Source organism: Amblyomma maculatum, unplaced genomic scaffold, assembly GCF_055883805.1.
Source record: "Amblyomma maculatum isolate TAMU_Amacu unplaced genomic scaffold, ASM5588380v1 scaffold_14, whole genome shotgun sequence".
NCBI lineage: Eukaryota > Metazoa > Arthropoda > Arachnida > Ixodida > Ixodidae > Amblyomma > Amblyomma maculatum.
The window spans coordinates 758,517-784,656 of record NW_028146739.1 but is presented as its reverse complement, the minus strand read 5'-3'; the positions used below and the strand labels follow the sequence as shown (position 1 = coordinate 784,656).

Below are 26,140 nucleotides of genomic sequence, written 5' to 3'. Positions count from 1 at the left end.
AATTCCACCCATCAAAGGTATAGGTGGGGAGTGAGTACACAAAATTCATTCTTAGTGAGCCTATATATGTCTTGTAGATTCCAAGGGAAGGCAAGCGTAGCAGGAAGCGGCAGAAACTCGGGCAGGCAGATGAGATTAGGAAGTCTGCGGGAATCATATGAATGCAGCTGACAGAAGATCGAGTTATTTGAATGGATATGGGAGAGGCATCTATTATAATGCCTCTCCCATTATGATGTATTTGCGGTCAGTTCCAAAAAAAAAAGAAAAATTCTACCCGTCAAAGGTATAGGTGGGGAGTGAGTACATAAAATTCATTCTAAGTGAGCCTATATATGTCTTGTAGATTCCAAGGGAAGTCAAGCGTAGCAAGGGGGGGGGGGGGGGGGGCAGAAAATCGGACAGGCAGATGAAGTTAGGAAGTTTGCGGGAATCATGCACCTGGCACAGGATCGGGTTATTCGGATGGATATGAGAGAGGTATTTGCCCAGCAGTGGGTGTAGTCAGGCTAGTGATATCAAACAGGACTAACAACTGGATGAGTTGGTACTGATTCATCTTAAAACCAGCCAAAAGACGAAACATGTGAGAGGAGCACAAGACAAAGTTTTACTAACAACTGAAATGTTACTGAAGGAAAGAGGCAAAAGAAGATTCGCACAGAAATGCACGTGCACGAAAGACCCCCAAAGCAGTGAAAGCGTGGAAAGCAGAAAGGATCTAAAAAATCATCTAAAAAAAGCAAATTCCTTATGGTCAAGAACCACTCGTTACAAAAGGGAAGCCACAGATCCAAATCCAAAGGCACACTATACTGCAAAGGCTAAGGACGTGCGTGTGGCTAACAAACCAGTCAACAGTCTTTTGGGGCCTTTTTTACATGTGCATCTCTGTGCAAGTCATCTTTTGCCTCTATCCTTTAGTAAAATTCCAGTTATTAGTCCAGCTGTCCTGCAATTCTCTCTTCTCATGTTTTCCGACTTGTTTCAGAATGAATAAGGTGATGACTCTACAAACCTTGTGCAAACTGGAAACCAGTGTAACTGTCAAATGGAAACCTTTCCCTTATTTGGCTTGTATCACAAATAGGGAGGACTTTACTGTGATGTCTGCCGAGGCATTCCCAAAGCCAGTGCGCAAGCTGGCTGTAGCAGATGTAGCAGTGCCTCCTGTTGAAAAGAGAAAAAGCAATATTCAGTTTTCAGCATAGCAAAATGAAAATGTGGTTTAGGTCTTTTACAAATTTGTAAGTTATTCATGCATCTGTACAATTAATTCCCGTCTAACAGAAGCTGTACAGTGTAACTTTCACTGTCAATTTATTCTCCCTGGAAGTATGGCAAACTTTGAATTCTGCTGCAGGTGATTGAGAGAGAATGAGACCCACCAAATATTAGAAATATTAGAAATCACAATTTGCTACTGCAGCAAAATAATGCCTGAAGGCAATGCAGCTTTTGACTGACAAAACCTGAAAACCAGGGTCTTACACCCTGTAAACTAGTGTTGCGGCCGATGTCAATGTCCACGCTGATATCATCCGCATAGCACGAAGGTGTTAAGTATGCGACTTATGCTTTAAGCAGCTCTGTGCATGGAGTCATTCTATTCGAAGGATCCATAAACTACCAAGTCCACTTCTGTCAACGGCTCTCAGTTGTTTCCCCACAACACACCACGTACCAAAATTTCTGCAAGTGCCGCAAAACTACTCTATAACTTCATTTGCTAACTGTAAAATTTCCAACACTTACTCAAGCTGTGGAAGCTGTGGAAGAACATCTTTCTTTTTTTTTTTGGTTGCCGCATTTCAGCACATGTAAGATGTCAGTGTCAAAGAATTTTGGAGAGGTTTACTGTGTGGAGGTGTTGACAATGGTATCAGTGAAGTCAGACAATTTTTTAAAATTATATTTACACACTATGCAACACTGTCACCTAATGCAAGTGGGTAAAAAAAAAACTAGCAAATAAAACTTTGAGTGCTGGTATGGTGATTGTTCTGGCAGCAAGTGGGGACAGGCTATAACAAGAGTTGTAGGGCTAGTTAGTGATCGTCTGCAGAAGCCAGTCCTGCTCTGTGTGTTTTTCTCTTCTGCGTCATTTTTTAGTGCATTTTTCCACGGCTTCTGCAGGAGACAGGCTATTTCAGTGCATGCAATTTCACTTAGCACAGACTCCTCCGAAATGAGATTGCTTTTGTACTTGTTTACTTGTGGCAATTGCTTATGTATTCATGTTTTGAAGTGCTGCACTTGAAGTGCTGCACCTGGCTAATAAAACAAGCAAATGTGCCCGGACAGCGTTTTCTTTCTTTCTTTCTTTTTTTTTTTTGCCGTTACTTCACATCAATGTGCATGCCCTTTCCATTTAGCAAGTTCACACTATCAGATGATGCGTGTTTTCTCATTTACTCGTACATGGAATTAAGCAAACCAGTAATTTGCATGGTGAAACGTCATGCTCATGCGCACCTTCTACGAAAACAAGAAAAATATGAAAACCAGCAATGTTGTGTTCGCGCTAACGTGGCGCAATATTGACACTGTAGACAGTGTAGATGATCGCAAGTATAACGTTAAAGGGGAAGCTTTCTTTTATTAACACTGACTTCCGCAATAGATTTCATTACAGCATTTCTTGCTCGAGAAAATGAAAAACATGCGGTCGCTTGTTCAAGTTATGTCGCCTTTCGCTCAAGGTTCTTACCTAGTGTTCTCGACTAGCAGTCCATGATCAAGAAGCATTTGGAGTAAATGTGGACGATCTGTAACACCCAGACGGCTGCTTCAACTACGTAGTCGCCGCCGGGATCTCGCCAGAGGCTCTCAAGAGCAGTCGGCATCGGCACGCACCGCCCGCAGCTGCACCTGTTTGAAAGCTTCGGTTAGCGATTGCACACTCTCGCAACGGTCGAACGTAGGCTAGGCTGCAAGACTCGGACATACATACCAATGCGTAGTTCTGAAACGGCTGGGATCGGGAGGCTGACGGTCGGGGCTTTTGCAAGCCGGAGTTGTGCCGCGGTTACCGCGGCCTCTCGACACAAGTGTTACTGTACCGGTCGCAGGCTCCATCTTCGCCGAGCTGGCACCCGAAAAGTTGCGTCGGCACAAGACTCAAATCCTACGATGTAACCATGTTTTAACAGTAGTGACTATATTCTAGTTCACTATAGCAGCGGCAGCGACGCTTGAACCTAGGACGTCGGCCATATTAAAAAACCCTGTGTGAGCGTAGAGTAGGGCACAATTAGAACTCTAAAATACACCGAGTTCGGTCAACTTTGGCTCAGCAGGCTCCGGCAACGGGAGCTTCTCATTGGCTTAGCGCTATGACGTATCTATTGAGTTGAGCAGGACGCGCGCTAGGAAACCGAAATTCTGTTTTTGTCGCTATTAAATCAACGCGGGCGATGAAACGAATCGAGGTATATTAAATGATGCAGGATAAGGATTCCATTTAACCAAACCGTGTAAAATTTTCGGAAAACGTTTCACGACCCCTTTAAATACGAATGACGCTTTTTATTTTTTTACTATCCTACCAAGCTTTTACTGAATTGTCTCGATGTGCTCATATATGCACGAATCAGTCCCGCTCGGCCGTTGAGCTGTCTGCTCGCACACGTCCCAAGAGATGTTTAGCATAATACTTTGCCCTCCTCGGGAACGAACTTTGTTTTTGCATCGAACAACAGTACTAACAAAATGGTTGGTCTCTTATTTTTATACTTAGCATCGTTTAGCATTGGCTTTCATTTTGAGCATTCTGACACCTTTTTCTCATTTAATTAGTTTCAGTGATTTCGTTACCTCATCCTTATCTATCCGCCAATTGGTCATCAATCACTAGAACTACGAATTACCACAGTACGATTTCTTTTACATAGGCCACGATTATTTCAGATGGGACCACTACTATGCGAACAACTTTTCGACCAAAGGAACCGTGTAAGCTATCAACACCTAACACAACTGGCAAGATTGAATCACTCGTAACTGTTCGAGCCCGCAGCAGTGCCCGTCATTGTTTGCACATATGTATATGTGCGCACGCATTGAAACCAAATGGCAAAATGTATACGCAAGAAAGTGACTGTTCTAATTATAGCAGACGGCCATTTTTTTCTGAGCAGCAATCATACTTACTGTGATGGGACACAAGTCCGTAAACTCATAAAGCACAGAAAATGATGCCACGAGATGTAATGCTTCCCGCAGTTCGGAAGCCTTGTGGAATGCTGCAGACTACGTTCTTCCACAAAGGTCGACAGCAGCACTAGGATGGCAGGAACAGCGGCGGGCTGCCGACTCTATATAAGCATGCCAACTGAAAGACATTTATAAACGTTGGTTGAAACAGCACCTGACAAAAGGCCCGACAACCGCTGGGTGACCAATGGCATAGAGAATAAAGAGACTATCTTTGGAAGTGGATTTGGCTATGCCTTTTGTTGGCTCCTTGCTGATGCTGATGTGGCCTTTACCCTTATCTGCTTGACAAGCGTCAATGACGATGGGGGATGGCGGACTACATGGGGAGCCCCCGCGCATTGCCCGGCAAACAAACCCCCCCCCCCCCCCCCCCGGGAAAAATTTCGCAGATAACCTGTGCCCACACTTCTTAAAACACATTACTACTAGCCGCAATCACGGATTTTGCCGATGTCTGTTCAAAGCCGCTCATTCTCTCCGTAAAGTTCAAGTGGAGAAAGAGAAGGAGATGAGCATTGAGGAGGCCGCATAGCTGCAGCATTAGCCGCTCTACATCCGTCTTTTCATGAACTTGAAGAGGAGGAAGGGGAAAGTGGCGACGCCCACATCACGTGACTTAAAACTGAGGGGGCGGAGCGGCTACATAGATACACCCAGTGAGAGAGGGACGTGTCAGTTGCAGACATGGCGGCAGCCACTGGGCAGCGCTTCACAAGCGTGTGCTACTCCAGAGTGAGCAGTCATGTGTCGCTCGTACGTCCTCAACTTTGGCATCTCTTCCCTCACATCAGTCACTCCTCAGCCTTCACGGACAGCAGACGTGCACGCGCGGTGCTCCTTTAACCTCAGCTCCGAACCGCTTGCCGCGTCATGAAGCTGCTTGTGCTTACCTCCGCGCCTTAACTGGCGTTCGCCGTCAAGCGCATTTCCCTCTCTCTTTCTCTCGCCCTATGATCCCACTCCAGACCTTCCAGCCACAGAGCAGTGCATTGTAAAGAGGTACATTGTGCCCGTTTTCGTTCGTTTCTGAAAATGGTGTAAGGAAAGCTGAGGACGCGGTTGCGCCGCGCGTTTGCTTCGCATCGCAATAGATGAAGCCGGGCCGTCGGGCACTGTGGCGCAGGTTCGCCGTGCTTGACATGCTGAAGTATGACGGTTAAGTCGTGCTACGCACTTACTTCGCATTTGATTAACTACGTAAATCGGCCGTAATATTTTTTCACATTTTGATGCGGGTTATAGGTGAGTAAATATGGCACATCATAGAGTAATGGTACAGCTCTCAACATCCTGTAAATGTGAAGAAACCAACATTTCTTTAACTTTATAATATGCCAGCCTGGTATGTGACTAAAGCAACTATTAAGGCAACTATTTACTGGCATTCAAAACACACTCAACCTATAGATATCCTCCACTACAGAAATATTCCGCTGCATCTGAGACAAAGATATGTGAAAATGATCTCTCCATTTTAATTTCATTAAATCGATTTCTCTCTTTCTTAATAAAAATTCCTAGAGAAAATTTTATTCACGACTTCTAACAAAACTGTTGTGGAATTGATCACCTTAAACAGTAAGCTGCCTGCTCTGAAAAAAATAAAAATAAAAACTGCATGCTTTAAGTAGCGAGCCCCTTCCTATCTTCCTTCTCTCCCAGCAAAACTGCAAACTACAAGCCCCCCCCCTTCCAAATAAAGAAAGGGCATATCGCCAAGGAGTTCCTGTCACTCTTTTCTCTTCATTATCTCAGGGAAACAGGAAGCTTGTGGCATACCACAAGAGCTAGCCTCAGGTGTTCTTCAGTGCCCCAGAAACGCAAAATGTTTTGAGAATGCTTCACTGCATGCAGTCAAGTATTGCGGCAAAGTGTGCAGTACGGTGAGACTGCGGGTGAATTTGAAAAGTTTCAGTGTATTTGGTTTAGAGGATAGAAACATGAATTGAATATATTCAAATATTTGCACATTCCTATGCAAATGATCCTCCATAGAAAGAAAAAAGCCTCACCTTGAAGTGAGCCCTTGGTTTTGTAAGAATTGATGAGAACTTTCATTGAAGCTTTGGTACGCTGTAAAGAGAAAGAACAAAGCACAAACAAAATCACTAAACAGGTCAAGTGATTCACCTTTTCTTCTAAGCTGGCTTTGAGGCTAAAACAAAAGTGCCCTTTTTTCTTATTCAGTGCACATGCAGCAGTGAATACAATTGAAGAGCTCTATGCTGTAGCTCGCCAATAATCATCACGCGCAGCTGTATGACATAGTCGGGCAAAACTTTAACCCTGCACTGAATAATGAAATAAGAAGAAAAAATACCATTCTTCACTGCCAAGTGAGCAGGCAGCAAATAAGGTCCGACTGATTCCGCAAAATCTGCAGGGTGTGCCAGCTAAGACGGACCAAGATTAAAACAAACCAAAGTGTTCTCCCCAATTTAAATCAGGTAAACATTGCCTGGAGTCACTATCCCCTCTTAGTTTTTTATTGTTAGTGGGCACAAACTTTTTACATATTGCTCTAAATCCTCAGCTGTGAAGGAGAGAGTATTTCAGATAAGGGAACAAAATGGATTCACAATTTCTTCTTTAATTCACGATTTGCACCTTCCGTGAGCTTTGTGCTGGGAGTGCTGGTGCTTATCTCGCAACCAGCACCAAAACTAACTGAGGAACAAATTGGGAAGCATTTTGGTGTGGGCAGGCTGTGCGGTTGTGGAGTTCTTTTTATGTATGGCTCATAAGAGGGCAAAGAATAGAAAAATTTATGAATATGGTTAAGATGCACCATTCTAAGTCTCGAGGCTAGACAGCAAGTTTATTTCTGCTTTTAGTGCAGAAATGCTCCAAAAATAAGAATGATTAACAAATAATTTCAATCTGTTCTTACCCGATTCCAGGGCATTAGTAAAGTTGACCAAAAATAGTATACCGCCACACAAGCGTTTGGAAAGGAGCGCCATTAGCAGAATTTATTACCTTCATGAAGACCAAACTCGAGGAAGTCTTCATCGGCGATGAGGACCACCATGGCAAAGACAAAAAAGGTGAAGCCCGAGACGAGACAGAGCGATCGTTCCCCAGCTGGCTCCTCCCCACGGAAGTAGAGGGCAGTGAGCGAGAAGAGCACCTTGCTGGTCAATGGTCAAGGAATAATTACCACAAAATGGCTAAACTAGCAGAGCTGAAAATGGCCTTACTGCTTCAAACATGCATAAGGGAACTTCTCAATGATCCAGGGTTCTCTAACCATGGGAATGAATGGCTAAATTTGCTGGTACAGTAGAAGATGACACTGCTTGCCAAACTTTTACAGCCATGCTATTCATCTTTGCCAACTCACTTCTCTGCTCCTAACCTGTTCAGATGCTACAATTTCACGATGCCAAAAGAGAAAAATGCATAATGTCACAAATGGCAATAACTGTCTTCGTAAACAATGCTTCCAAGACTTTTTTCGAAGTTGGAATTATACCAGTGCTGCACATGACATCATCATGCCCATGGCACAGCACAGAAGCCTGAAAGCTGTTTTAATTGCCAGCCCAAGAACACCTGCAAGTTGCACCATATGAGCTGCCCTTTAAACCCCATGTTTTGTTTAATAGAAAAGAATACTCAAATTATTCAGGCATTGAGAAAAATATTTCGTTAATTTGTGCAAAATTTCGTAGAAATGTCATAACTGAAGCAAACAGAAAAAATCAAAAACTTGTAAGACAAACCCTTGAAGGATTGTGCACATTCCATTTGAAAAATGAACTTGTGACACTATGATTGCATAACAATGGTGAGTAGGTTTCCTTGACAATAAGTATATAGCAGGTAATATAGATGACTTCTATAGTATTAATGAGAGGATAGCAGGCATCGTAAATAGGCTTAATAAACGGTATCAGTTTCCAGTTGGAAACTGACCCTGGCAACGTTTAACGCTAGAACCCTAGCTAGTGAAGCTAGTTTAGCAGTGCTGTTAGAGGAACTAGAGGGTATGAAATGGGATGTCATAGGGCTTAGTGAGGCTAGGAGGCCGAATGAGGCATATACTGTACTGAAGGATGGGCATGTACTGTGTTATCGAGGTTTACCGGAGAGGCGAGAACTAGGAGTAGGTTTCCTTGTCAATACGTATATAGCGAGTAGATGAATTTTATAGTATTAATGAGAGGGTGGCAAGCATCGTAATTAGGCTTAATAAGCGGTATAAACTGAAGGTTGTACAGGCCTATGCACCCACATGTAGTTATGATGACCAGGCAGTTGAAAGCTTCTAGGAAGATGTAGAATCGGCAATGCGAAAAGTAACGACGCAGTATACTGTACTAATGGGCGACTTCAATGCCAAGGTAGGGAAAAAGCAGGCAGGAGACCAGGCAGTAGGTGACTATGGCATTGGCTTTAGGAATAGCAAGGGGGAGTTACTAGTTGAGTTTGCAGAGCGAAATAACTTAAGAATCATGAATACTTTCTTCAGCAAACGGAAAAACCGGAAATGGACATGGAAAAGTCCAAACGGGGAGACTAAAAATGAAATTGACTTCATACTGTGTTCAACCCCCGCCATTATGCAAGATGTAGGGGTAATCAGGAAAGTGCGATGCAGTGACCACAGGATGGTGCGGTCCCGAATTAGCCTAAATCTGCAGAGAAGAACGCAATAGATTAGTAAGAAAGAAACCCATCAACGAATTAGCGGTGAGGGGGAGGGCAGAAGAGTTCAGGATCTTGCTACAGAATAGATATTCAGCTCTAACAGAGTATGGCGACATTACCCTAGAAAAAATGTGCTGCTGACAACAATGCTGCAGATAACCAGCGCATGCGTAGATAGTCCCTCTTTCCTTCTTCCCCTCCTTTCTTTCCTTCTCTATATATTTCCGAGCCGGAAATAAAGCGTCGTCTTTTCGCTCTGCGAATTTGCCTGGTTTTCATCGCGTAGCTGCCGGCCTTTGGCCGGTAGATCGCAACAGTGGCGACGAGGATTCTGCTGCAGCAAGGAAACCAGCAATACGCCCAAGCACGACAGTCACGCAGAAGGAACCCACCGCCAAGGATCAGCCATGGCACACAGGCTACCGGAATTCGAAGACGAAAAAGATAAGTGGCAGCCGTACCTTGTCAAGGTTCAAGCTTATTTCGAAGCGAATGATCTGATTGACGATGCTAAGAAAAGAGCCCTGCTGGTAGCGGCGCTTGGAACAAGGACAATAGAAATTTTGAACGTGAAGGTAGCGCCGCGAAAGCCTAACAACCTCACCTACAAAGAAGTTGTGGAGATGCTAAGCAGCTACTACGACCCGGTACCGAATGAAATCTCTGAAGTTCTTTCATTGCTGCCAGTAAGAAGGGGAATCTGTACATGCATTCATTGTGGCAATACGGCAGATGGCACACAATTGCAATTTTGGAACGATGCTAGACAGAATGATAAGGGACCGTATTGTGTGTGGTGTCAGATCCGAGAATCTGCAGAAGCAGCTGTTAGCGAAGAAAAATCTGAATCTCGAAGAAGCTAGGCTCTTGCCCTCGCCGCAGAGAGCACTGAACGCGATTCGCAAGGGATTATTACTGACCAAGAACAAGCGAGATTGCTAAAGCTCTCTGGCCAATACGAATCGCGCACGAAGTCACAGGGCGTGCAACAATGCAAATGTTGCGGTAAGCATGGTCATAATACAAAGGCTTGTCGACTAATCAAGCGCAAATGTAAGTGTGCACGGCCAGGGCATTTAGCGCGAATGTGTGCGGCAAATGAGACAAGCAGGACGCTAGCACTAACAGCACAGACGCCAGAAACCGAAGAGAGTGATAGTAGCGCGTCCCAAATCTGGTCCTTGACCACCACGCGCTCTCTTATACCCCCCATCAGAAAATTGTTTGCATGGAATGGCATCGAAATAATGATGGATATTGATACCAGCTCCCCTGTTTGCGTCATTCCCAAAAGCATTTAAAGTGCACTCCCATCAATGGCCGCAGCTGCAAAAGTCGGAAGTACAGCTTTCATGCTATCTCGGAAAGTTGCCACTCCTCGGTACACTGACCATGCCAGTTTCCTATGAAGGTACCACAGTACAATGCAGTCTGACGGTTTTAGACTGCAATGGCCCCAGTCTTTGCGGTCGGGACCTGCTGAAAAAATTGACAGACGAACGCATTCAGGTGCTGACCATGTATTCGAAGCCTTCCGTATCAAAGCAAGCCTGGGAGGATGTGCCGATGCTGCTCCAGCAAAACTGCGACCTGTTCACTGAAGGCGCTGGTCTCATGAAAGATCCGCCAGCCCGACTGCACATCAAGGCCGGAGCAAACCCCAAGTTCTTTAAGGCAAGGAAAATTTCTTTTGCTCTTTGTGATAAAGTGTCTAAAGAGCTTGACAGATTAGTCTCGGCTGGCATAATATCACCAGTTCCTCATTCTGAATGGGCAACGCCCATCGTGCCAGTCTTGAAGAAGGACGGAACAGTGCGCATTTGCGGGGACTTTAAGATTACATTAAACCCTGTGTGCGAGGTTGAGCAGTACCCCTTGCCTGTCATAGACGACATTTTTGCAAATCTATGTGGAGGGAAAAAATTCAGTACTTTAGACCTTCGCGATGCTTACAATCAGGTTGAGCTAGATGAAGACTCGCGGAAATTAGCAGTGATAAACACACACAAGGGGCTCTTTTGCTACAGCAGGTTACCGTTTGGCATCGCATCAGCGCCAGCGATATTCCAACGAAAGATTGAATCGGTGCTGCAAGGACTAAAAGGGACTCAGGCTTATCTAGACGATGTCCTGGTAGCCGAGAGCAGCGATGCTGATAACGCAAATCTGCAAGCGGTGCTACAGTGTTTCCGCGAGAACGGTATCAAACTTCGTTATGACAAGTGCAAGTTTGGCGAACAATCGGTGACGTATCTTGGTCATCGTATTGATGTTGAAGGGCTACACCCCCTCGAGAAGCACGTGGATGCAATCAGGCTAGCCCCTTTACCGCGAAATGTTGCCGAGTTGCGATCCTTTGTGGGAATGGTTACATTTTACAAGTTTTTGCCAAATCTTTCCACTATGCTTGCACCCCTGTACAGCCTTCTTGAAAAAGGTGCAAAATGGGTTTGGCACAAAAAAGAAGACGCGGCATTTAAGAAGGCCAAGGATGCTTTGTGTTCAGCCCCAGTGCTAACATACTTTAATCCGCAGCTAGAGTTGATGTTGGAATGCGATGCTTCACCTTACGGTGTCGGTGCTGCCCTTTTCCACCGAATAAATGGTGAAGACAAGCCAATTGGCTTCCGATCACGGACGCTTACCTCAGCTGAGAGAAACTACTCCCAAATTGAGCAAGAGGCTTTAGCCCTGGTGTTTGGCGTGACACGGTTTCGCGATTACCTGTTGGGACGGGAGTTCGCGCTTGTAACGGACCACCGCCCCTTATTAGGTCTACTTCGACAGGATTGTCAAACTTCTGTCATGGCTGCCGCCCGAATTCAGCGCTGGGCGCTTTTGCTAGGGGCATACAAGTACAAGCTCATTTGTAAACCTGGAAAACAGATGCTAATTTCTGACGCTCTAAGCCGTTTGCCTCAATCGCTGCCGGAGCCGCAAGCGGAAACAGAAGATCTGTCGGAAATGGTGCTTATAATCGACGAATGGGACCAACCAGCGGTTTCCCACCAACAGATTCAAGCGCTCACAGCAGCTGACGGGCTTTTACAAGAGATATGCAGGTACGTGACTAACGGATGGCCCTCCGTCGTAGAAGGTGACAGCAGGGAAGTGGCGGAATTCCAGAAAAGGAGACGTGAGTTGTCTGTGGAGACGTGAGTTGTCTGTGGAGAAGGGGCTGTTGTACTGAGGGCATCGTGTGGTGATACCAAGTGCGGCGCGTGAGAAACTGTTGACGATGCTACACGAGTCTCATCAGGGTGCGTCAACCATGAAGACAAGGGCGAGGGCTAAGTTTTGGTGGCCCGGTTTAGATCAAGACATTTGTAGATTGGTCTCGAATTGTCGAAGCTGTGTGCAGGCTTTGCCCATGCCCCCTAGGAATCCTGTCAGCTGGCCGATTTCAAGAGAGAGGTGGCCACGGCTGCATGCAGACTATGCAGGGCCTATTGGAAACAAAATGTTGTTGGTAATTGTCGATGCACACAGCAATTGGATAGAAGCCATTCCAGTATCTCGAGCAACCGCTAAAGCCACTGCCGATTGCATGAGAACCTTGTTTAGCAGGTTTGGATTGCCCCGCACCATTGTTACCGACAACGGGGTAACCCTTTACTGGGTTAGAGTTTGCGGTATTCCTACAGAAAAATGGAATCGAGCATATTCGTACCCCGCCTTATCACCCCCAGAGCAATGGTCTTGCGAACGGGCCGTAAGAACAGTCAAAGAGGGCTTGAAGAAAATGCCGGGCGTGGAGTTGACAACTGCTCTGGCGAGAATTCTTTGTAACTACAGAAATTCGCCACAAGCTTCAGGCTCTACTCCGTCCGAACTTCTTCTGGGATACCGTTTGCGTACAAAATTAGATATGTGTTTTCCTCCCAGGAACTACGGAAATGCCCAAGCATTCAGAGACTGATTCCGCCAGTTGGTACTTCACCCCGGGAGACGCAGTCTACGTGCGCAACTACGGCGTAGGAGAAAAGTGGACACCAGGCAAAGTGAAATCGACGAGTGGTGCCCGTCTAGTCACTGTGGCTACTGAGGACGGAGTCGTTCGACGTCATGTCGACCAGATCCGAAAACGCTCATCAGACACCGACGGAAGCAGAGAAGTATCAAGTCCTGCAGAATCGGTAGATCGCAACAAAATGAACAATAATTTCAGAGTTATCATTACCGAGTGCGCTGTAGAAGTAGGTGGTAGGATAGTTAGAGTGGATACTGGTAAGCTGTCTAAGGAGACGAAAGATTTGATTAAGAAACGCCAGAATATGAAAGCTTCCAATCCAACAGACCAGACAGAATTGGCCGAGATATCAAAGCTGATCAATAAGCGCAAGGTGGCCGATATAAGGAAGTATAACATGGAGAAAATTGAGCATGCTGTAAAGAGTGGGGGAAGCCTTAAAGCGGTAAAAAAGAAATTGGGCATAGGCAAAAACAATATGTATGCGATAAGGGACAAGGCAGGCAACATCATCACAAATATGGACAAGATAGTCAAAGTAGCCGAGGAGTTCTATACAAATCTCTACAGTAGCCGAAGTAGTCAGGATCGTAATGTGATTGGCGTTAGGAAAAAACAGTCAGACGTTCCACCAGTGACGAAGGACGAGGTCAAGAAAGCACTAGAAACTATGAAAAGGGGGAAATCAGCTGGAGAGGATCAGATAACTACAGATTTGCTGAAGGACGGGGGGGATATCGTGCTATAAAAGCTGGCCACCCTGTATACGCAGTGCCTGGTGTCATCGACGGTACCGGAACCATGGAAGAATGCAATCATTATCCTCATTCACAAGAAAGGGGACTCTAAGGACCTAAAAATTACAGACCAATCAGCTTACTGTCTGTTACGTATAAGGTATTTACTAAGGTAATCGCTAATAGAATCAGGACAACCTTAGACTGCAATCAAGCAAAGGATCAAGCAGGGTTTCGGAAACGGTACTCTACTATCGATCATATCCATACCATCAATCAGGCGATAGAAAAATGCTCGGAATATAATCAGCCCTTATACATAGCATTCACTGTTTACAAAAAAGCATTTTACTCAGTTGAACCTCGGCGGTGATGCAGGCATTGCGAAATCAGGGGGTAGACGAGCCGTACGTGAAAGTGCTGGAAGATATATATAGTGGCTGCACAGCAACCATAGTTCTGCATAAAGAAAGTAACAAAATTCCCATAAAGAAAAGTGTTAGGCAAGGAGACACAATCTCCCCAGTACTATTCACAGCTTGTTTAGAGGAAGTATTCAGAGACTTGGAATGGGAGCAGTTAGGGATAAGGGTAGATGGAGAATACCTCAGTAATCTGCGATTTGCTGATGACATTGCCTTGCTAAGCAACTCGGGGGATGAACTGCAAATAATGATTGATGACCTAGACAGGAAAACTAGAAAGGTAGGCTTGAAAATCAAAATGCAGAAGACTAAGGTAATGTTCAACAGCCTCGGGAAGGAACAGCAGTTTACATTAGGTAGCGAAATACTGGAAGTTGTAGGCGAATATGTCTACTTAGGACAGGTAGTAACCATAGATCCGGACCATGAAAAGGAAATAACAAGAAGAATAAGATTGGGATGGAGCGCATTTGGCAAGCACTCGCAGATTATGACTAGCAGCTTAGCGGTATCGCTCAAGAGGAAAGTATACAACAGTTGCATCTTACCTGTACTCACCTATGGGGCTGAATTATGGAGGCTAACCAAGAGGGTTCTACTTAAGTTGAGGACAACTCAGAGGACTATGGAACAAAAAATGGTAGGAGTAACATTACGAGATAGGAAGCGTGCAGAGTGGGTTAGAGAAATAACTCAAGTTACTGACATTCTAGTGGAAATTAAGAAGAAATGGGCATGGGCAGGACATGTACTGCGAAGAGAGGATAACCAATGGTGGCTTAGGGTAACAAACTGGATTCCATGGGATGGAAAGCGGAGCAGAAATTTAGGTGGGTGGATGCGGTTAAGAAGTTCGCAGGGCAGGGGTCAAGTGGATGCAGCTACTGGGTTAATTGGAGAAATCTGCCGCCGCCGCCGCCGCCGCCGCCGCTGCTGCTGCTGCTGCTGATGGTGGTGGTGGTGGTGGTGGTGGTGGTGGTGGTGGTGGTGGTGGTGGTGGTGGTGGTGGTGGTGGTGATGATGGTGATGATGATGGTGAATAATATTTTTCGCATTCACTGGAAAGATGTGACCTGATGACAAACAATTCACAGCAAAAGACTGAGCCTGCTTGGTGCACAATTGTGTGCATAGCACGCCTAAAACAAGTGGCACGCAAAATGCACAGCATTTGTGATTAGAAGGAAGCGCTTCACTTATTGGCTTTGCATCAACGCTCCAAGCCTATCTCTGAGCATAGTGACAATTAGGTCATTTGATGCCTACTCCGCTGAAACTCTCGTGTGGTACCTTTGAGGCCACTTGAATGTTACCGACATGGGATGCACATTCTTATTTGTTGCATGTTCTTCCTTTGTAACTACCACCACCCGCCCTTCACCTAGAGCTGGCAATATTTTACATTCCAGCAAAACGGTGTCAGCAAGAAATCCCAAGTTGCCAGGTGGCACGGCAATGTGGTGGCCACCTCCAACAGCACGAGCGGCACAAAGTGTGTGTTCGTTTGATTTCGTGGGCAATTACTGTGTTGTGGTGAACCATGCCGTTATGAACAAAGAAAAGTGTCTGCGTGTGAACACCTTATGGGCGGAGCTAAATGTCCCCATAATAAGCTTATTCTGTTTTGGCTTCAGCTGCACAATGCTGTAATCCCGCCTACTGATGCAGGGCATCATAAGTGACTTAAAATAATAAATCAGTCATTTTTTTTATATGTAATGCCAGCCACTGTTCATCTGTTGCAGTTGAAACTGGAATGATATGCAAAGTTACTGATATCACGAGCACTCCACACTCTTTTACTATGCCCAGTTTTGTACTCTAACCTAGCACGTACTGCTTGCAATGCACTGAAATACCACATAGCTGAGTTTCTGTGTAGAAGGGGGGGGGGCAAAGGATACATGGCAAATCCCAGCACCAGGAGACACCAGACAAGGCTGAGGTTGACCTCTTCGCGTCCCGGGAAAAAGTGCGTGTAGGCCTCGGTGAGGGCATACACGGCGACTGCGTGCACTGCAAAGTCCATCAGCCACTGGTAGTCAGTGTAGAAGCGTAGCTGCAGGGCCTCCCCTGCCGTGATAGGCGCCGGTTCTAGCACCACGGGCAGGCTCCTGGGGACCAGGAACTCTTCCCTGCTGTCCACGAAACCGTTGCGGTGCCTAAAAGGTTGAGCTTCACTGTTGCAGGCGACCACCAGGTGGAAGAGACTGCCTACCGCATGCTTTCACAACGCACTCCGCGGTGGATTCCCATGGCTTGGACTGCTTCACTAAATGCCTAACTTAATGGCAGCCTCAGCACCAAATCAACCTAGAACCTCCTCAAATGCTTTATAAATTCTGGCGAAACCTAGCAAAGGCCCTCCGCAGATTCAAAGGGCAGATGAGCAGTTAACGGACACCGATACCTACCTCTGTGGAACCCAAAACCCTGACCCACCACAAAATACGGAGGCACCAACAATCAAGGGTTTACACTGTTATTGGGAGTGTAGCTATCTCACCGAGTCATCTGACTGGTGGAAATGCCGGAAGTGGTAACGGCATTCAGATGACTCGAGGAGATGGCGACATAATGACGCAAACTCAAGTATGAACCCAGATCTTGACATTGGCAAAAACAAGCTGCACTCATGATAATGCCCCAGGCCACAACATGATTGGAGATCTCCTTGCTAATCTTAACAGCAAAACACGCATCAACTATCAACGAGCGTTGGTCGTCCGGGATGCTACTGCAAGAATGGAGGACAGTAGACATGCGCTTCATTGCCAAACCCGGCAGTGAATTAGCGCCGTTAATCTCTACCTGATATTCCTCAGTTTATGCACGGGTAAGCTCATGTAGAAACCTGTAAAACTCCATCTTTCCTGTACCTTGAAGACAACAACCTGCTGCCCTACAGTATGTTTGATTTCCGAAGCCACCTATCAGCCCACGATGTTCTGCTACAACTCAAATATGAGGTCTCATCCCGTAAACGAGGCTTGAGTGACAGACTGCCGCTTGACTCAAAGGGAGCATTTGATAATGTCAGGCACTCCAAAACCTTGGACAACCTTGAAAGCATGCACTGCGGAGAAATTCTTGCACACATCAGAGTGGGTGATCCAACCACATCCACATGGGCAAGTCAGAATGGGTGGTACTCTCCCCGCTTCTTTTTAACCTGGCCCTGTTGCACCTACCAGATCGACGCAATGCCATAGGCAGATGACATTTGGGCAACAAGAGGCAATACATGAAAGATTGAGGATGCAACATTGTGAAGAACTAGTATAACTGTTCTTCTACCAAGTCAGAACTTCTAGTCTTGCGCACCCGCAGCAGCAACGAATCGATCCAAATTAAAACCCACGATTCACCCTTTCCACACTATTTGCACCCTAGGCTTCAACGATAAAGGGGTCAATGCAACAGCTAATGCTAAGCTCCAGACGTGTGACCAAGTCAGCAGAATGACCTTGCATATTACAATCAAGAAGAATGGCATTCAGGCCTTTATCGCAGCCGCATAACCTACGTAACTCCATACCTCAAGCTATGGAACAGCGACCTCAACACCATACATACCCTGCATGACATATAAAACGGCATTATAAGGGCCCTATCCCTCACTGTGTCCACTGACCAGCTCCTCCGCAACACCATCGGCAGACTCATAGAGGCTTCTAATGCAAACTTTCCGCCTCTCTGGTACCAACACCAGACGGCAAGCACTTAAAGAGCCATGCAATAGATACCATGAAAATGGAGGGGCAGACCATGCAACTATCATGCAATATGCACCCGCGAATACCATGAGGACAATGGACAAGAACTACTCCAAGGATGCTGCAGGCAGAGGCAGTCACTCGCCTAATGGAGTTTTTCCACATGCAAGACTCGACACCCGATATAATAGCTTTACAGGAGACTAACACGACACCGACACTCAGGAGATATATGTGCTACGATACCGGACGCTTGGCAACCCTGGTCAGCAAAAAGTTGGTAACCATAGCCCATGACCCAATTCCCAACACCAAAATTGAGCACTTAGTGACGGAAATTAGTTTCAAAAAGAAGCATAAGGAAAAGAGTGTCTTTTTCGTAAACCTCTATAGCCCGCCTTGCCAGCGGGACACGAATTTTAATAAACTCTTTCTAGGGGCCAGCAAACTTACTAAAAGCAACACGCTGCTCATTGCAGGCGACTTTAATGCTCACGAACAGCAATGGGGACACCCCACTAATAATCAGAAAGGTATAAAGGTCGAGGATGCGACGGAAGCGATCCAATGTACCCTCTAAACAGACGAAACTCAACCCACGCGCCTTGGCAATTCGGTCTGCTCGCATACGTGTCCGGACTTAACGTTTGTCAGGGGGCGAAACACGCAACATAAGAGAATCTGCTGGAGAATCTAGGCAGTGACCACTATACCCTGAAGACCACGATAACAGCCACCAACATCAAGCGCAAGCTCGGCACGGCCAATATCACCGACTGGCCGGCCTTCTGCAAGGACCATAGATGACATCCAGAAGTAGTACACTCGGGAAGTAGATCGCACCGAGCAAACACCCCTCGGCTCCTCAGGCTATGGGAGGCACGCCGTGGGCTCACCAGGCGCTGGAAGAAGCAGTGCTTTAACAGGAAACTCAAGCTCAAGATAGCGGAGGAGTATGCGACCCAACTGGCCAGGCAGAGCTGGCAGCAGTTCAGTAGCTCGCTGGACGGCACCACGGCCAAAACGTGGCGTATACTCAAGGCCCTCATCGACCCTACCCAAACCAGGGCCGAAAGCGGGAAAGCTATCCACAGACTCATCCACACCTTCAAGGGTACGGAAGAGGAACTGCTAGATAAAGTCAAAGAGAAATGCTATGGCACGAGCTTGCCTGCGGCATACGCAAAACCATACCTGGGGAGACCGAACACCCACCTAGACAGGCCGATCACCAGGGAAGAAGTGTTCACTGCCATAAAGGTAAGCACATGCAACACTGCGGCGGGTGCAGACAAAATCCAGAAAGCACTCATGCACAACCTCAGCGATGAGGCGGTCGACCAATTGACCACCTTCCTCAACAGGCACTGGGCCGCAGGAACGGTTCCTGAAGAGTGAAAGCATGCAGAGGTCGTAATAATCCCAAAACCGGGTAAGAAACTCCAGATCGAAAATCTCTGACCTATCTCGCTCACCTCCTGCTTAGGCAAGCTCTACGAGCGTGCCGTTACTCGGAGGCTCCAAAATTACATGGAAGATGAAGAGCTGTACCCAAACAGCATGTTCGGCTTCCGAGCTCACTTCTCCACCCAGGACGTCCTCATACAACTCAAAGAGGAAGTCCTCACCAACGTCCCGAGCGTAGGTGAGAACGCTGTCATGGCCCTCAACATCAAAGGGGCCTTTGACAACATTAGCCACACAGCTGTAATGGAAGGACTCGACAACCTCCACTGTGGCGAGAAGATTTACAGCTATGTGAAGGCCTTTCTCTCCAACTGAACTGCAACGGTTGGGCTCGGAGACCTTCACAGAAATAAATTCTCGACCCCCAACAAAGGCACATCTCAAGGGTCCGTCGTCTCACCACTACTTTTCAACGTGGCTATGATCGGACTCATGAGACAACTCGAGAAGATCAAAGGCATACAGCACACTATGTACACTGACGACTTCACGGTCTGGGTTACGTCCGGGTCGCTCGGCCAGAAATAAGAATGACTGCAAGCAGTGGCTACCTGCGTGGAAGAATATGTCCGTGCACGAGGCCTCGCCTACTGCACAAAAAAATACGAACTCCTGCGAGTCCACAAAGGGAAACACAGGGAAGGGTCCCTCAATGTCTCCCTCGAAGAACAGCTAATTCCCGAACGAGACAAGATGGCTGGGAAGGTGGCAGCAGAACAACCAGCGATGCGGCCATACGCTCGGCCTTCTCAAACAATCGACCACTCAGGTCGCCAGCATGATCCCGCGCGTGTCGCAGAAGCGGAGCGGCATGCGAGAGGGGGATACCCTGCGCCTGGTTCACAGCCTGGTGCTCAGTCGCGTGGGTTACGCCCTCCCATACTTCAACCTCAACAAAGGAGAAGTGGAAAGTGCAGATATCATCATCCGCAAAGCTTACCAGACAGCCCTGCATTTACCAATGAACACCTCCAACACAAAACTACTAGCTCTTGGAGTTCACAACACCTTCGAAGAGATCAAAGCCGCCCGAGTGGTCATGCAGATAGCCAGGCTCCAGCGGATTCCTACGGGGCGCTCGCTTCTTAGGCGACTGGGGCTAGGTGAAACTGCGGAAATCGAGAATCGTACTGCGAGCATACTGGACGCAATTCGCCAGACACTAAGGGTTAGCTCCCTTCCCCGGAACATGGACCCCAATTTGCATGCGGCCCGTAGGGCAGCCCGGGCGAAGTATGTACAACAAAATCTAGCTACAAAATCCACAACGGTATACACGGACGCGGCTCCGTATACAGGAAGCTCACATTACAGCCCAGTGGCGGTAGCTATTGATTCATTAGCTAGCGCCTCAGTCAGGGATTGCACAGTAACCAAAGAGGAGGAGCTGGCTGTTGCTCTAGCGGTGGTAGCCGGTTATCGAAGCAACACGTCCCTTACCATTCTTACAGATTCGAGAGAAGCATGCCGTAACTACATGAACGGCCGCATAGGTCGCGCCACGCTTGGGCTTCTCCAGAGCGCGACCCCACCAAACGTCGCATACAACATCTACTGGGTGCCAGGACACACCGACATAGCGGGGAACGAACGCGCCAGCGAGGTAGCCAGAGAGTATACGAGCCGAGCTTCCTCCCAATCAGACAATCTACCCGAGCGAGTCAGCCCTACGTACTCAGATATTCTCAACTACTATAACAACAGTATACAACAGTTGCATCTTACCTGTACTCACCTATGGGGCTGAAACGTGGAGGCTAACCAAGAGAGTTCTACTTAAGTTGAGGACAACCCAGAGGGCTATGGAACGAAAAATGGTAGGGGTAACATTAAGAGATAGGAAGCGTGCAGAGTGGGTCAGAGAAATAACTCAAGTTGCCGACATTCTAGTGGAAATTAAGAAGAAGAAATGGGCATGGGCAGGACATGTAGTGCGAAGAGAGGATAACCGATGGTCGCTTAGGGTAACAAACTGGATTCCACGGGAAGGAAAGCGTAGCAGGGGGCGGCAGAAAGTTGGATGGGCGGATGAGGTTAAGAAGTTCGTGGGGGGTCAAGTGGATGCAGCTAGCACAGAACCGGGTTAAGTGGAGAAATATGAGAGAGGCCTTCGCCCTGCAGTGGGTATAGTCAGGCTGATGATGATGATAAGGGGGTACGAATTCGCTATCTGTCGCCTCATCGTGATCTAAATCAACAAGAGGCAATGTACTGGCGAAGACTGCAGACAGGAACATTCCCAAACCTGCATATCCTTATCAAGATTTACCCGTCGCAATATCTGGACGCCTGCCTATGGTGTGGCAGCAAATTCTCGTTATACCAAATCACATGGGAATGCAGTAAGAATGATAGCTTTCGTAAAGACCCGAGTGCGAAACAGTGGGAGAGCCGGCTCTCCAGCGGCGATCTGGGTTGCCAACAAGGTCTGATGCAGCACGCCCAGCGAGCAGCGAATCTCAGCGAAGCCCTGGAATAGGGGCACCGATCCTGTGAAAAGGAAGATGGACCTCTTCTTTCACGTCTGCTACTAGCACAAGACTTTTCTTGAGCAATAACCGTCTTTCCTATCCTATCCTATCCTATCCTATCCTATCGCCTAGGCCATACGGGGCTCACTGCTAGAAATTCAGACGCCGCACAAATGGCGGATGCACCCAACACAACACAATCCAAGACGCCTACAGAATCTACATGTGAGGCCGGTTTCTCTCTTGGCCTGCAAAATCCCAAGCCGGACACTCAGACAAAGGAGTAATTCTGGTGATCAAGGGGTAGAGGGAAACGACTGCACATGCCCGAGCATTCCTCTCCTGGGATCCCTCATCACTCCCCTCACATGACCACACCCTCACTACATACTGCAAGACGTCCTGTGAGAAAAACATTCCTGGCACCCGCTAAAGGACTCGATAAAACAGAGGAGTGTCACCCCAGGAGGTTACAAACACTGTCCTCGCAGTTAGCACGGGTACTCTTTCAACTAATTCCCGTTTTGCGGTCAAAAAGCAAACCTTTACCACATTGTATGGTCTTGGTCTGAGAGGAGTCGCTGGAGAAAGATTTGATGATGGGAAAGGTTGAGGGTCGCCGGAGAAGGGGTAGGCAGCGAACGCGATGGTTAGACGGCATTCTCGAGGCATTGCAGATGAAGCTATGTGATGTTAAGAAGATAGTGAGAGACCGGAAAGCGTGGCGTGACATGGTCCATAGGGTCACGAAGAGTCGGACACGACTGAACGCCTGAACTGAACTGATGGTCTTGCAAAGAAAACCAAGCCATACCTCATACAGAAAACCCAATGTGGGTGGAGTGGGTGGTGGCAGCTCTGACCTTGCGGCACAAAAGACTTCGGTTGAGAGAGCTCGGGCAGCGGCTTCAGCCAACCAAGTCCCAATTGAAGACCCGACCAACCCTTCCCTTAACCCATAAACACCTCTACTACTACTACTACTCATCAAACACCTCTACTACATCAAACACCTCTACTACTTCAAACCCATAGTCTCAATGTCAACAGTGTAAGATTTTAAGCTAGAGTCCAAGCACCCGGATCACAAATGCGGTATGAGGATGTGGGAATTGGGCAGCAAATAGACACAACCTCCAGTGAATACACCCCATGCCTCACTTCCAGTGCTATGGGCAGCAAAGAATTTCTCAATAAGGTACCATATCTTAGTAAGAGCTGTAGGAAAGCATCCGATGGGCAACTTTTTATCGTTAATAACTATGCTGAAGAAAGGTAACAAGCTATTCTGGTAGCTAACCAGACTCTGCATTTGATAAAATGTGCTTGACATGTTCACTGCAGCAGTGAACATGTCTCTGAGAGAAGCCTTGAAGGGACTACAAATTGAGCTGTAAATTCATCACCAGCCGGACACTGCAGGGCCTCTCCCATATTCCCTAATGATAAAGGAGCTGCTCTCATATCTTATCAGCTATAAGGCAAACTGCAGTGAAATTATCAGTTTTGCCCATCAACCACTCACTTCAGTTATGCAGTGTGTTTCCTATAGTGGAAGAAACATTCAACACAGCCAACAAAAGCCACACAATACTGAGAGAACAAAACTTGAGCTCATCTTCCACAAGAAATTCTGAGGACTTGGTTATGTTTTCTTCCTCCCTTGGGTTCACTACAAACGGAAGAGATGTTACTGATGAATTCATGTTGCAAAATTCACAACTCATCACTGCTACGGTTCCGACTTCTCACTGCAGAATTATACCACAATTATATCACATTATCTAGTTAGCTTTGACAAAGAATTCGACTTATCTGCATATCCAAAGCACATGGCATGACACTGATTGGTCATTGAATAGTTTGTAAACAAGCTTCTATATATCTATTCCACACTGTCTATGATATAAACAGCATTGAATGTCTTTCACTTGTATCACACCTCATAAATTTTTGACCACAAGTGTACGGAAGTTTGCCTCGCCGCGGTTGTACAGTGGTAAGACGCCCGACTACTGTACCGGAGTTCCCGGGTTTGATCCCGACCGCGGACGGCTGCGTTTCGATGACGTTCATGTGCTGTGCGATGTCAGTGCATGTTAAAGATCCCCAGGTGGTCAAAAATTACTCCGCAGCTAGCCCTCCACTACAGCTCCTCTTTCCGCTTTCACTCCCATCTTCCTCCCTCCCTCTAGGCGCAGTTCAGGTGTCTACAGAACAAGTATGACTGATACTGCTACTTTCCTTTGAACCAAATATTATTATTAAGTGTACAGGAGTGTTTTACTGTTCCTCTCTTCTTGTGAACATGAGCAGGAGTTCCGAGATCATGGCATGGTATTTAACATTTTGCACATACCGCTCACTTTACGTGAGAGGCACTGTGTTCCATGCCCCTCAAGGCTCTCTGGGTAAAAGACGTTTCCACAACATGGCCAGGCACTTCATTTCATATTATCTGGCTTTCTGCCCCATCCTAAATTATACAGGATAATCATTTTGAAGCACTCTGAAAACACAAGCTATTTCTTGGATTTTACATGAATGCAGGAACACAAAAGGAACTTTGAAACACTCTTGCCATCTTTTCTTGTTTTCTCTGATGCCAAAACTTTTCTTGTGTTGTTTAGCAACTACGGATGAAACGCAGGATAGATGCCTTGCCAGAGAGATAAAAAAAGCATATGCCACTGGTTAATTGGAGTGATGCTGCTTTCGCTGAAAATGCCTAAGGTTGCAGCAATGACTGCACTCAACACTGCTGTGCCTTGCTACAAGCAACACTGAGACGAGCAAGGGCGGAAACTAGTTGGTAACGCTGATCCATGAGATGAGTGTGTAGCACAAAAGGATGAAAGCCACAGAAAAGGTATTTCATCCTTCTTCGCTGTACACTCATATCATGGGTTGAGATGAGACTGGTAGTAAAAGCAAACAAAACTCCCGGGCCGTGTACTTCTTACCAGGCATAGGCATTCCAGTTTGCACGCGGCAAAAGTAACGCTTTCGTTTTGCTGAAATACTGACAGAACATCAAAGCACTGCCCCTCGCCCCGTGCCACATGCACACAGGAAGCAGAGGGAAAGTGCATACCTCCACTTGTCCTTTTTGCCTTTTCCTTTGAAGGCCTTCCCCGAAATCCCAGCGAGAGACTTGAGCTCCTCGTCCGATGGATGGAGATACCGTATCAATCTGCACGACAGCACAGATCAACTACACTAGCACAGTGAGGTGGCAAAAAAAAAAAAAAAAAAGCAATTAAATTTACATGCATGCATGAGAATGTATAGAGAAGATTGCTCCAAACTAACTTAAATCGAGAGACCGGTGCACAAAGAGAGAAAACAAAAATAAATACCTCAATCTCCCAGGAAATATTTACGTACTTTGCGAAAGCGTGACTCACCTTGTGCAGATTATCCACCTGGATATCGAATACTGCGGGGACAGCTTCTGAAGAACGCTGGCCATTATCATCGTAATAATAATCTGGACGCCGAAGAGAGCCTGTAAACGCATTGCTCTATTCAGGTCATGTTTAAAACCGCGCACGCTCGTCCACTTTGACGATTTCTCTTGGGCATGCAGACAGGGTTTTGCTTCGCACAATACAAGCAAAGGTTGGAAGCGCTCACCATGCTTCTCCACGAGCCGGAAATCTTCAGCTCAACTGCTGATGTCGTTCAACTCTCTCGATTAGAATTTGCGCTGCTTCGAAACGAACTTTCAACAAACGCGAAAAGAAAGCGCGAAAGCAGTGAAAGCTGAGAACGCACCTAGGACCACAAACAACCTCATTTTAGCAGCCATGTTAGCAGCAGACCGATTCGGAGCGGTTGCATTGCTTCCACCCTTGCGGTTCCATTGGTTCCAACATCCAGGGATCTACGCATCTACCTTGGCGGTTCGCCACAACTATTTTCGAAATTTATTTTTTTAAATTATATATATTAACACAAAAATTACTAAAAAGTAATGAATAGTTGACAATTTTCAGCTTCAAAAGCGCCGTTTGCTGCAACCCGGTTGCAACAACGAAATGGCAGCTATTTACCATGGAGGAAGGAAACAACTTTCCTTCCTCCATACTATAGTGCTCTAGAAGATTGGGCAGTGTGTCGACCGCGCCGCGAAATGCATGGGAGCGGGGGGCCGCTTTTGCGATGACGGAGGCGCCGCAGCGCAGAGGGCGCCACCAGCAACTGGTGTGTCAGCCGTCCGGGCGCCCGCATATGCGCGCTGTGCAGCAGGGTGAATACCGCGCGCACTGTACGTTCTTGTTTGCTTGTGCGTCGTCTCGGGCTGTTCGCGACAAGATTTTATAAATATGCCGGTTAATGGGGCTCAGTACTGTTAGCAATCACCTAATTTATTTTCCCTTTTGGCCGTCGGCAACACCTCGCGGAAGCAACATGACAGGAGCTGGGCTCCGAAGAAAACAGCTTGGAGAGGGCGTACAAATTCAGACTCGCACACCACACT

The 26,140-nt window shown here is 46.8% G+C and overlaps 1 protein-coding gene across 2 annotated transcripts in view; it reads right to left on the bottom strand.

The window, feature by feature from the left end:
- Positions 1-25,675, bottom strand: part of LOC146172071 (transmembrane protein 161B-like) — an 86,597-nt gene extending 60,922 nt beyond the window's left edge. Inside the window, exons 1-6 of one of the 2 annotated variants that reach the window (XM_084586116.1) lie at positions 25,294-25,675; positions 25,065-25,165; positions 24,752-24,850; positions 15,908-16,165; positions 7,198-7,352; positions 6,231-6,291 (exon numbers count right to left, since the gene is read on the bottom strand). In XM_084586116.1, the coding sequence (XP_084442242.1) occupies positions 6,231-6,291; positions 7,198-7,352; positions 15,908-16,165; positions 24,752-24,850; positions 25,065-25,165; positions 25,294-25,296 (677 nt within the window). In that variant the 5' untranslated portion in view covers positions 25,297-25,675. The remainder of the gene's footprint in view (positions 1-6,230; positions 6,292-7,197; positions 7,353-15,907; positions 16,166-24,751; positions 24,851-25,064; positions 25,166-25,293) is intronic. The other variant, XM_084586117.1, reaches the window with a different exon arrangement.
- Between the last annotated feature and the right edge of the window lie 465 nt (positions 25,676-26,140).